This window comes from Triturus cristatus, chromosome 4_2 (assembly GCF_964204655.1).
Source record: "Triturus cristatus chromosome 4_2, aTriCri1.1, whole genome shotgun sequence".
Lineage (NCBI taxonomy): Eukaryota > Metazoa > Chordata > Amphibia > Caudata > Salamandridae > Triturus > Triturus cristatus.
In genome coordinates, this window is record NC_140586.1 from 928962061 (window position 1) to 928974891 (window position 12831).

The 12831-nt window shown below is 46.0% G+C and overlaps 1 protein-coding gene across 2 annotated transcripts in view; it reads left to right on the plus strand.

The window, feature by feature from the left end:
* Positions 1 to 12831, plus strand: part of LOC146835436 (NACHT, LRR and PYD domains-containing protein 3-like) — a 368932-nt gene that overhangs the window by 178280 nt on the left and 177821 nt on the right. For both annotated transcript variants that reach the window (XR_014960731.1, XM_085602993.1), the window contains exons 6-7: positions 1282 to 1452; positions 4907 to 5074. Coding sequence is in view for 1 of the 2 variants with exons in the window: in XM_085602993.1 (XP_085459119.1) it covers positions 1282 to 1452; positions 4907 to 5074 (339 nt within the window). In the remaining variant the exon portion in view is untranslated. The remainder of the gene's footprint in view (positions 1 to 1281; positions 1453 to 4906; positions 5075 to 12831) is intronic.

The window sequence follows — 12831 nt, forward strand, 5'->3', positions numbered from 1 at the left end:
TTATCCACATTGTATGCTAGACGATTACAATAAGGTTACTGCGTATTGTAAACAAAAAAGGATTGATGCTGCAGCTGACTATACGTTTAGCACCTCAATCGTAGTGTCCACAAAATATTAATGTCCTGTGCCAGTAGCTTCCGAGACCTGCTGCAGTTAGGTCTCAATGGAAATCCAGAGATACGAGTTGAAGACGAATGGAGTCAGCACCAGGGATGAAGTCAAAATAACCAAGAAGATATTTTCAAATTTCTTTTATTCTTCTTTGGGTCAAAACAGGACAACTTAGTGACTGATGTCAGCTAGGGTAGCCAAAACAGCTCGCCAATAGAGCTCTAGAGGCTGGTAGGACCATACTACATTGTACCTCCAGGACACACCTTAGAATAGCTGCACGCTCTTGAATGTGTGGATCATTTGATTGATTGGAGCCCTGCATTCTCAGACTGGCTGTGGGGGCAGCAGAGTTGAGTGCCTGGAAAGATTTGGTTTAGTCTGGTACTGGAATCATTTAGAGTCGTGAAGCCCCTTTCAGAGCCATAAAGCCTCTTTCAAAGTCTGTTTCAAGCCCTCGCGCAGCTGCATGAGGGGTGCCAGTGTGTTCCTGTATGGCTTTGTGTAGCCAGGTGATTAAGTGTTGACTGCACCCATTGCAAGCAGTATAGGTACAAGTGCATGAATGTGTGGCTTCTCGGCACAGCGTATGGCAGCTATGCTGAATCTGACTGTGCAGTAGGAATTCCCCGGATGGATATTGTGCTGTGCTCTGTGCTGCTGAAAAGAAAGCAAGGGACTATCTAGGAAAAGGTCATCTAAGGTGCATGTGTTCTTTTTGTGCCAGAGGTGTAAGACCCCTGGTAATCCCTGGAGCGGTTTCTCATGGGCGTACTGAATAATGTGCCGCGTGAGCTGGAACACTCGGCTGACATATTGCATGACAATTGACACCGATTTAGTGATTGTATTTTCTGCCTTGGCCTTAGGAAGGAGGGGTGGGAGCATGTCCCCCGGCATTAAAAGGCCCTATGCTCTTGTTGCATACAGCCCCAATCAGAGCAGTGCTACCCAAATTCTAGCCCATAATATTGTACATGTATAATAGTGACCTTAGTGTGGATTTGTAAATAATTGGGTCTTAATTGGTATATTGAGGTGAAAGTGCAAAGACGAGATGCGTCACATGAGACTTGGCTGCATCTGTTTCAGGTCATGGATGGTGGAAAATGTATATAAACTAAAGCCAACTCCTTTCTCTGTGTTTTCTCTATCTCTCTTCCGCAGGTTCGGGCTCTGTGGTCTCACTGCATCGTGCTTTGCAGCGCTCGGCCCTGTTCTCAGACGAAACCTATCACTCAAAGAGCTGGACCTGAGCTTAAATCAACTGGAGGACTTGGGCGTGAGAGAACTATGTGAACATGTAAAACACCCGTGGTGCAGCTTACAGACCTTGAGGTAGGAGCAGCCATGTTAAATAGGGACTTGGACATTGTTATTTCCGATGAATGAAGGGAGACATAGAGAGACTGGGCTCAAAGAAGTCACTTGCTTCTGGCCCTGACATTCTCTATTGCTAGCTTACACTGCATGCTTCTGATCGCTCGGCGTTTATCGGCCTGCTTGCTGCAGCTCACTTTGTTCTTCGGCACTATATCTGCAGAGAACAACAGCGTTTATTTTCTTGCGTTACCCCCACTGAGCATCTTCAACGGATAACCCTTTTCTTCCTAGTCATTTGGACACTGAGCTACCCACAGCAGCACCTTGTCCAGGTTGTTTCTCTGCAACGTCCGTGGAGAACAGTGGCGAGGTTAGGTTTCTGCTGCCCGCCCCACCCTGGAGTCAGGACCAGCAAGGGATCTAGCAGAAGCTTCTTAGTAGTGGTCCGTGCTGTTGTTAGGAAGCCTGCCAGGCCACTTCTTCAGGGGAATCGGGGCAGGTAGGCAATCCTTGTACCAAGTATTGTTCCAGTTGGAACCACAGGAGCTAGATTCCACTCCACGCCCTTTGAAGTGCCAACTGTCAGCTTTTCACGCTTTGATTTTCTAAGGGTAGTCCAGGCTCATTTGTTAAGGGTGGTGAGGGGTAGAATGTTTAGTTCCTGCTCTTGAGAATCTGCAGGTACTCTGTGACTTACTCTGTGGCTCAATCTTACACATAGTGCTCACAGGGTACAGTAAAGGGGCTGCTGCCCACTTTCTAGCCAATGACATTGTTTGCTTGTTGGAGTCGGCGAGCACACAGTTCAATGCCGGAAAGACCCTAAGAGTTAGCAGAGTAATCATTCCACATGAGGTAAGAATCGAGGACCTATCAACACTTCAGATCTATTCGGCTCTCATTCATAGATCACTGATACGCGATCTAAAACAATGCAGGGGCTCTGATGCCGCCTTTCTCACCACGTAGATCTGGCCTGGCCGTAAAGTGTAAACTTCCATTCATGGTAGTTGTGGAACACTAGCTGATTGGCCGAAGTATGTTGTGAAGTCAATAATGAGAGGATCACAACTGTAAACTGAATGTTTGGAATTTTAAATGGCCTGAGAATGTATGCCTTGTAACATGATCTTTTGCTAAGAAAGCAATCTAAATCTGTAAATTCATGTTTAGATTTACCATTCTTGCTTAAACATGTCCCCCACATTGTTTCACGCTGCAAAGCGCTATGACTGTATGAAAGAACTTAACTAGTGCTATCTAAAACTGCAAAAATCATCAAACATTAGTGGGTTCCATAATCAACAGCTTAAGAGACATATCAGGTGGTCTACAACTCCCACCCCTCCTCTGAGTGGTGTTTGTGGTTGCTCCAAAGAAAAACAATTTGCTGGCCTGAATTCTGTATTTGAACTCTGTACTAGGGATGTGTGTGATCCTCAGCCACAAAAGTACTTCTCCTGGTTAAAGGAGGGTTGATGGAGAGCACTGTAATTAGATGGCACTTTGTCCCTTTTGATGGTGGAACCAGATGGCACTATGTGCGTTTTGACGGTGGAACCAGATGGCGCTCTGTCCCTTTTGATGGTGGAACCAGATGGCACTATGTGCGTTTTGATGGTGGAACCAGATGGCGCTCTGTCCCTTTTGATGGTGGAACCAGATGGCGCTCTGTCCCTTTTGATGGTGGAACCAGATGGCGCTCTGTGCCTTTTGATGGTGGAACCAGATGGCACTATGTGCCTTTTGATGGTGGAACCAGATGGCACTATGTGCCTTTTGATGGATGGTAGAACCAGATGGCACTCTGTGCCTTTTGATGGTGGAACCAGATGGCACTTTGTGCCTTTTGATGGTGGAACCAGATGGCACTTTGTCCCTTTTGATGGTGGAACCAGATGGCACTTTGTCCCTTTTGATGGTGGAACCAGATGGCACTTTGTGCCTTTTGATGGTGGAACCAGATGGCGCTCTGTGCCTTTTGATGGTGGAACCAGATGGCGCTCTGTGCCTTTTGATGGTGGAACCAGATGGCACTCTGTGCCTATTGATGGTGGAACCAGATGGCACTCTGTGCCTTTTGATGGTGGAACCAGATGGCACTCTGTGCCTTTTGATGATGGAACCAGATGGCACTTTGTGCCTTTTGATGGTGGAACCAGATGGCGATCTGTGCCTTTTGATGGTGGAACCAGATGGGGATGTATATGGAGATAAAGTGTGTTCTGACACCCCCACTGTTAGGATCCCTACGTGCCCTGTGGGAGGAGGAAGCAGGACGACCATTCCATGATAGCAAGTGGGAAAGAGCGATAGAATTCCCCAAAAAAGTATCCAGGAAGAACATACAGTTTCACATCCTACATAGGGCCTACCTAACGCCAGCGCGCCTTCAACGCTTCTACCCCAACACGACCTTCCTCTGCCCTCGTTGTCAAGCGGGGGACGCAGCCTTTTCCCACATGTTCTGGACCTGCCCGGGCATTCAGACCTATTGGTCATCTATCCACGCGACGCTCAGAGATCTCACCGGGCTGACCCACTTGACTACCTGGGAGGGTTGCGCGTGGGCATACTCGGACGGAGGAAACGACACAAAATACCAATGCGGTTTGTTTTCCTAGCCCACCTGTTGGCCAAACGCTGTATAGCCATGCATTGGCGGGCCCCATCGGGTCCTCCACTAGCGGCATGGGTGGGGGCGGTTCTGAAATGGGCAGCAGCCGAGGAGGATGCAATTCGCGAGGAAGAAGCCAAAGGTATCCACAAGGTCCCAATCTCTTTAGAATGGGCGCTTCTACTGCACCAATTCAGAGAATCCCAGACCCCGGAGGTCCCGGGCACGGACCTACATACCCCTGACACCTTACAGCCTCACACTGCACAGGCTCCCGAGGCAGGGGATCCCCCTCCACGACTTCCCGCGCCACTCCTAGACCCACCGGGTCTGTCCTCGCCCGTCTGCCACACTCCACGGCCCCCCACGTTGGCCCGCGCACCCGCTTCCTCCCAGGTAAATAGTAGCTGCACTAGCGAGTAGGCAATAACGGACCCACAGTACACGCCTGGCCAAAACACTGAAAACCCCATGGCACATCCCAGTTTAGTTTTCCCCCAGTTTTTCTTACTGGCAATGACCTGCTACAAAACAGACCGCATCCACACTGAATAAGATGTAAAACGTACTCTATATATTGATGATGGTCTACTCTGCTACTTATGTATCACAGTCCTCTTTACGAAACACGATGTTTGTACGCTTTAATTACCAAATGCCAATAAAAAGAATTATAAAAAAAAAAATGGAGATAAAGTGTGATTGTGTCTTAAGATGAGCTGGAAGCAGTGTCCAAAAGGTGACTGACGTAGAGTAGGTGAGGGCATAAGGGAGAGAATATGACGATAGCACTAAGGCTGTGATATCCCTTTCTGTCCTCTTTTTAATTCTTTGTGCATCTTTGTCCTGCAGCCTGGAGTTTTGTGGTCTCACTGGTTCATGTTGTACAGATCTCGCCTCTATTCTTGCAAAAATACATCTTGGAGAGCTCACACTGAGCGCGAATAAACTGGAGGACTCCGGAGTGAGAGAACTGTGTAAAGGAATGAAGCACCCACGCTGCAAGTTGCACACACTGAGGTGAGGAGCTGTGGGCTTCATCTTTGGTGTATGCCAATATTGTTAGATCCTGGAAAACTCATCAAATAATGAAGCAATAACAATTAAAAAGGAACCCTAATCCATGCAAGGCAATACACATCGGCCTTCAGTATCGATCTAGTAAGAGAGAAGAAAATAGGGGCGCAGTCTCTGCTGAAAGGATACTAGATTGAAATATCAGCGTCCGTAAGTGGCCATTACAGTCTTATGTATATATCACCTCTTACCAAAACAGAAATTTGTCTCTTAGCACTACATTTCTGTCTTTTGGGTAAAGCTGTTGATGAAGTTACCACTAGCAGTTTTTACATTTCCTGTGATCCCACTTACAAAACAAACACTGCCAAAAACAGTTGTAAATGACCGCACAAAATAAGACCATCTCCAAACCTTGTTCCGTAAAGTATACCACCTGCTTCTACTTAAAGAGCAGGTTTGGCCGCCAGAGACCCGGTTAAATTCAGGCAACATGTTTTTTTCCTAGGCCCCTGGCAATTAAATATGTTGTTGCTGGTAGTTGGGCGAACGATAGGCCTTTAAGTCCTCTCACTAGCTCCTAAGTTAGACAGGGTCATTTTTTATAGATAGTAGATAATTTAACCTACAGCCTAATTTGTTGAGATACTGAAAATAAAGAAGTTTATGGTTTCCACCAGTTGTGTTTTTACCTGTGGAGCTCAGTTACTGTCTGGTACAGGTATTTTCACTTAAGACATCAATATTCAGTGCTGTAGCATTAAAAAGAATAGATTTTCCTTTAGAGGACGGAAAATAATGATACACACAATAGTCGGAAGTTCCTATCACCTTCGAGGGCTGACATGTTATGTTATGTTAGGATGTCTTGTAAAGCGCGCAGCTGCCCCAGCAAAGGGGTGTCCCGGGGGATACGTCTCTACATCACTATTCAAGCCCTTCTGTGGCACCTCACAGTGTTTAAATCTCACAGGCAATGTTAGTCCAAAGAAGAGGGTTTGGGTGTTCTCTCCAGGCTTCACAAACTCTTACTTTAGTCTGTTTATTACAGTCAGGGGGGGGGGGTGGGAAAGGAGCAATGTGCTTAGTACTGTGCTACAATGTATTCATTTGGCTGCAGCACGTTAGCCACTCTTTGCTCTCTCTTTCAGCTGCTGTAAGGCCAGACAAGTACATGGGTTTGCTGTAGATGACTAGTGTTTCCAGCAATACAATTACAAACACCAGTAACCTAAGAACCCACCACCAACATAGGAATGAGGGTTTCAGTTTAGACCAATGTGTGGTGATGTTTTGGGGGGATTTGTGGCTGAGTCCATTAGTCTTGGTGTCCAGATAAGTAGTGTTCAAGTATGCTGACCAATGCAATGGTACTCTTTTCAAAATTACTTATAACAAGGGAATTGGGGAGGGATTTGACTGGAAAGAGATATAAGGTTGTAATCTGTAACTATTCCATCTGTGGGATCTGTCTACAGTAGTAGCAGTGAAGGGGAATAATCTGAGGCGTATTTCTGTCCTAGATCACTGCCAAGGTGCTTGTGCTATGCAATGGATCGAGCACATTGGGAGGCAAAATGATGGGACATCAAGGGGAGAAGGTGCAACAAAGTAAATTACTCCGTGTGCAGGTTGCGAGAACCATCCTCTGATGGGTATCAGCTAGGCAGTCTGAGATTTACGTCTTTAAATGTGGTAAGAGGTTAGAGAAAAAGAAGAGAAGATGTGGCTTAGGGCATTGCAGTAACCATGTAAAGTGTGGCATGACAGGGACACAGGAAAGAAACAGGAAAGAGTGTTTGAGTATAACTAAAGGCAAGGATCTATTTTACATTAGAGATGGGCAACCAAACTTCGCAAAGGTAGTTGTCATCAAGGTAGGAGACCCATTCGAGTGCAGATCTCCTTATGCCGGGCGGTGAAAGGGTAGTAAGCAGCATGGGTGATCTAGACAGCTGCAGCGAGGTGGGTGAAATGACGGAGGTGTTTGTGGTGGGTACAGTTGGTGTAACTGGCAGCATGGGTCATTGAAATATCATGGGAGTTGAGCTCCCTTGCCTGGGTTGAAATGGATTAAGTAGATCGTGCAGGCAGAGACCAAAATTGAATGTGTTGAAGACAGAAAGTTAACTTAAACATTTGAGTAAGTATACAATTTTGAGTATTCACAAACTGCTCTTTTATTGTAAATCCAGCCCTATACATGGTAAAACCATTGGTACTGAAACACTCTCCCCATAGGAAATAATGGAGGCAGGGACTTAAAATAAAACCACATTGGAAATAATGTGAAATTCAATTAATCAAACTAGTTAAAAATATTAATCAATATAAATTATAGTGCATGTTTATGATTTAATTTTAAAATGTTTAATAATCTATTTTGAATTTAAAAATATAATGTAACATTAAATATTATTAATTTTTCATAACAGTTATTGTTACATTATATTTTTGATTCAAAATAGTTTATTTAATGGCATATATTGTGACATTATTTTTTAAATTCAAAATAGACTAGTTAATCAATTGAATCAGAGGCTCAGACATCACCAGCATATGCCTAGATTAGATTGTTTTAGCAGGTCAGTGAACCGCCTGGCACACGCATCCTCCAGATTATCACGCCATAACTTTAATATTCAGGTGGAGACGGGGCTCCACCTGTAGGGATATAGCCCATGGGCTTGTTCATGGTGCAGTGCATTAGAAAACAGAACCCAGCAACATTTCTGCAAGTGGTGATAATGTGGGAGGGGAAAGTGTAGACGCGTCAAGCCGTGGTAGCCTCTCAGTGACTCGCGCTGTTAGGTACATGTACTGAGGTGTCTGCTGGTCCTCCAGCTCCTAACACTGAAAAAGGAAGTGTCAGTAGAGGCAGCAGGAAGCATTCATATTTTATTTTGTTATTGCCACTGTTTGAATTGTTTTGTTTTGTTTTCTTATGTTGCAAACAGTATTTTAAACTTTGCTAAAAATATATTTTCTTGCTGTGTGAATATCCCAAAATGATTACACTGATCACAAACCTGAGTAACCCAAAACCTTTGTGTGAAAAGGTTGTTTTATGCCTACCTTAAAAGCAGTGTGTAGTTATGTCTGCACGACATGCTGTGCCTTCACCAGCACCAGAGGCATCTTGGAGTCGCCGTGGTAGTGGAACACCATCCTCTGAATCTGAATCAGAATCCATTTCCACTTTGGGTAGACCATCCGTATTGCGAGGTTATACTGTATAGCACATGTGGCTATTATTTTGCAGCAGATGTCTGTGCTGTACTGCAGTGCTCCCTCACACTTACGAAGACACCTGAATCTTCCTTTCAGTATGTCAGCCTTTCCTCTGGGTTGATTGTTTGATGTTGCATTTACAACACAGGATAGTGTTAAGTGTGTTTTCTTTGTTTACTTTCCAGCTGTAATGCATTTAAAAACTGCATTCGGACATAGAAAGCATCTGCTAAATAACCAAACCCTTCATCCGGTGGAAATACAATGCATCATATAGCATGATTTGTAAATGCAAGAAACAGATTTTTGTTTGTTTTGTTGGTTTGAAATGAATAAAAAAAAACTTGCATATTGGGGAAATGAAAAACTGTGATTGGGTAGGGTTTAAAAGGAGCAATAATGGAGCCTTCACTCAAAGGGGAAATGCTAAGTTGGAGGAAGCTCAGCAAATATTCAAAACATACCAGGAGGTGTCAAGGGAACTTATCTATATGCAAAGAGTCCATAAAGGGTCTACACACAAGAGTCCACTGTCCACAATAGTATAAAGTCAGACCACCAAGCTAGAGGCTGTGTCCGTCTCAGGCTCCTGGCTTGGAACAAAAGTCAATGGCCTTCCTCACTCTCTGCTTAAGCGACAATGTGGAGATCCTCCTTCCACATGGATGTAAAATAGCTGGCCGTGACAGACCAGACACCCCAGAGGAAGAATGAAACAGATGAGTAGGAGGGGAAACAAGGTTCACAGACAAAGTGGGAGACTGGACTACAGGAAGTGGGGTGGGTTGTGAAGGCAGATGAGAAATGAGAGCTGCTGTCAATAGGGTCATGATGCCAAATAAAGTTTGTTGCGGCCCAGAGACTGTATTAGAGTATCTGGACCCCCGCAACTAAGACCTGAATAACCCAAGAAAGCGCTCCCTGAAACTCTACAATTAGTGCCTCCTTGAGAGCAGCAACTGACACATATTTTGGGGGAAGGGAATGGGCAGCTCAAGAGGATTGTTGAGTTAGAAGGATCCCTTGACTCAAGTCCTTCTTCACATGCACTGATAGGAGGAGAAGATGCATGGACAGGGGGTGCCTTTGGAGGTCCCGATGGAATGGGTACCTCAGGAGTTACAGAGGGTTCTCTTGCCGAATGACAGGAGAAGATCAAAGAACTTCTTCCACCTGGCAGGTGGTGGCCACACCGCTGCCCCTCCCCCACCCAGGGTACTGGTCAGCCCATGCCCAGAGTCTTTTGGAGATAGTTCTTATGGTTATCCGGGCAGGCATGCTACCCCTGCTTGTTGTCGCTTCCTCCTCCTCACTGTTATAGTTGAGTCGTCATGCACACCTACGAGATGAGGAAATGGCTTCTTGTCCCTGGTACTGCCGTGATGGTTGTTGGCCAGCCTGGTCTCCTGAAAAGAAATGTCCAGCAAAGAGGGACTTTATTAATTCATTGGATCAGTAATACATATTTACATAATTTAAGCTAAAAGGGAATAACTTTCCCATTGTACAAATGCTAATAATGTGAAGGCTTGGTCTCTATCCTGTGCTTTCATACTCAAATGTTGGTAAGTATAAATTCTTAACATTGAAAATTCACAGTAAAGCCGAGGGAACCAGGCCTTCAAAAAGAGGTGTAAGGGTTAGTTCTACCTGAAGTATGTAAAAAATCCACTTTAACCTACTGGAAATGTAGGTCTTCAACAGCTTTCACACATTGATTATGTGAGAGGTGACAGCTTTTTTTCAATAGTTCTTTTTATTAAACAGGCTCATGAGATTACATATACTGAAAACAAGTACATACATTCAAATGTTCAAAATGTCATAACAAGAATACTTTATCACAGGGTCCGGACACCATTAACATTTTAGTCACAATCTGGTACATTGCCGCTCAGGTAGGTCTAAACCATTTAGGCAGTCTGTGTGGCCTCATGTCTTCTTCAGTCTCAGGTCTCACCTGCACCCCCTGACTCACATGCTGTTGATTTCTCGCGTCTGTATTTCTCCCAGGGGGACCATATTTTATTTAAACAAATCCTGCAGCCCCTGCTGTCATATATAAACTTTTCCGCTTGGTGGCACCAATCAAGGTCGGTTTCCCATTCTGCCACCGTTGGGGGGGATGTGTGACCCCCACCTTCTCGCTATGTTACACTTTGCCACTCCGGTTGCTAAGGCCAGCCAGGTTCTCGTGTGCCTAGTCCAGTATTCCTCCCCCTTAATCATCAATTAAAGACCCTTGGCATCTACAGGTATCTCTTCTCCCGTGACCTTTGACATTATCGTCACCACTCTCTGCCAAAAGCGGTTGATTACCGGGCATTCCCATATAATATGGGAAAAGATCCCTCCGCCTGGCAGCCTCTTATGCAGTGTGTCGACTGTACTTTTCCCCATTTGTGCAGCAGTGTGCGGGGGTAGTAGGAGCAGTGCAGGATCCTAAGTTGTATCAGTCTTAATCGCGACCTAATCGCTATCTCTCTAGGCCCATGCAACGCATCGGTCCTCTTTTCGTCTTCTATAGTGCCTAAATCCGCCATCCAGGCTGCTCGTAGGGAGGTCAGGGAGTCTGGAGCATTGTATATTAGTCTTTTATATATTGTAGAAGTACCTTTGTCAGGTATGGGATTTGCTAATAGTCTGTCTTCCAGAGGGGAATAGTCAGGGATGGACTCTCCTTGTTGTATGTGTCTACTTAACGCTTGTGCAAATCGCGTGTAGGGGAAGACTTGGTTAGAGTTTGAGTTTGAGTTTAAGGGTTTTATAGAGCGCTCATACACCTAGAGGTTTCTGGGCGATAAATGGCTACTACTACTCAGGGGGCAGGAAGGTATGGGGAAGTGACCGTTCAAGAGGGGAAGGCTTGGGTAAAGAGAAAGGTCTTGAGGCCTTTACGGAACAGAGGGTACTGGGAGCAGGTTCTCAGGTAGATTGGAAGGGAGTTCCAAAAAGCTGGGGCCGTGGTTGAAAATTTGGAGCCCCCCCACTTCTTCCGTTTGAAGCGAGGGACCACGAGGAGGTGGTGGGAAGAAGAGCGGAGTTCTCTCGATGGAATGTAGTCTTGAATGGCTGTGTTAATGAAAGAAGGGGCAGAGCCTGTCCGGGCTTTAAAGATGGTACAGGCAAGCTTGAATAAGGCGCGCTGCCGGACAGGGAGCCAGTGCAGGGAGACAAGGAGGGGTGTAACGTGGTGTGATTTTGGTAGATTAAAGACCAGCCGAGCGGCTTGGTTTTGGACCAATTGGAGACGCCTCATGAGGTATTCAGGCATGCCGTGATAAAGGGCATTGCCGTAATCTAGGCGAGATGTTACCATGGCCAGAAGTATTAGCTTGAGCGCATCAGAGGAAAAGAATCGTGAGACTTTACGAATTGTCCTGAGGGAGAGGAAGGCTGAGGATACGACGGCAGAGACTTGAGAGTGTAGGGAGAGTTGATTGTTAATTTTAAACCCAAGAGTTTTGACGGAAGGGACAGGAATGGGTGGGGAGCCTAAGGAAGAGGGCCAAAAGGAAGAGGACCAGGGACTGGAGCAACCACCTGTCAACACCAATTCCGTTTTATCGGGATTGAGTTTCAGGTGGTTGAAGTTCATCCAGTCCTGGATAAAAGTCATGATGAACTGAAAATTAGATATTGACTCGGGGGAGGAAGAGAGGGAAAAGATGAGCTGGAGATCATCTGCGTAGTTGTAAACAGAGACCTCCAGCTGCTGTAAAGCAAAAATAAGGGGGGCAATGTAAAGGTTAAATAAGAGGGGGGACAAAGAGGATCCTTGGGAGACCCCGCACTGGATGGGCCGAAAATCAGCTGAGTACTCACCCAGGCGAACCGCCTGAGTCCGACCGCTCAAGAAGGAGGATAGCCATAACAGGGCCGTCCCTCCGATTCCCGCCGCCTCGACACGTGAGAGTAAGATGGTATGGTCCACCGTGTCGAATGCGGCGGAAAGATCCAAAAGGACCAGGGCCTGTGGTTGATTAGTGTCCATTCCCTGACGTAGGTTATCCAGGACAGATATAATTACAGACTCAGTTGAATGAGCTGGGCGGAAACCGGCCTGTCTCGAAGCCAAGACACTATTTCTTTCCACAAACTCACTCAAGGTTTTGACTACATGACGTTCCAGTACCTTTGCCAAGAAAGGCAGAAGAGAGATGGGGCGGTAGTTGGCTGGATCCGAAGGGTCCGCCCCAGGTTTTTTTAAGATCGGAACGATCACTGCCGATTTGAGTGCAGGGGTAACAATACCCTGGGACTGCGAGCTGCTGAGAAGCGTAAGGGGCGGTGAGGGGCAGTGAAAGTAGATCTGCTTCAAAATATAAGCAGGGCAGGGGTCCAACGGGGAGCCGGATTTAACCAGCGGAAGAATAGAGGAGAGTGAATCGTTCGTGAGGGGAGGAATTGAGTCAAGACGTGCTGTAGCTGGAGGACAGCAAGGGTCAGTGAAAGCCGGGGAAGGGGGGGGATCTTAGCTTTAATCTTACTGATTTTGTCGAGGAAGAAGGAGTTGAGGGAATCACATA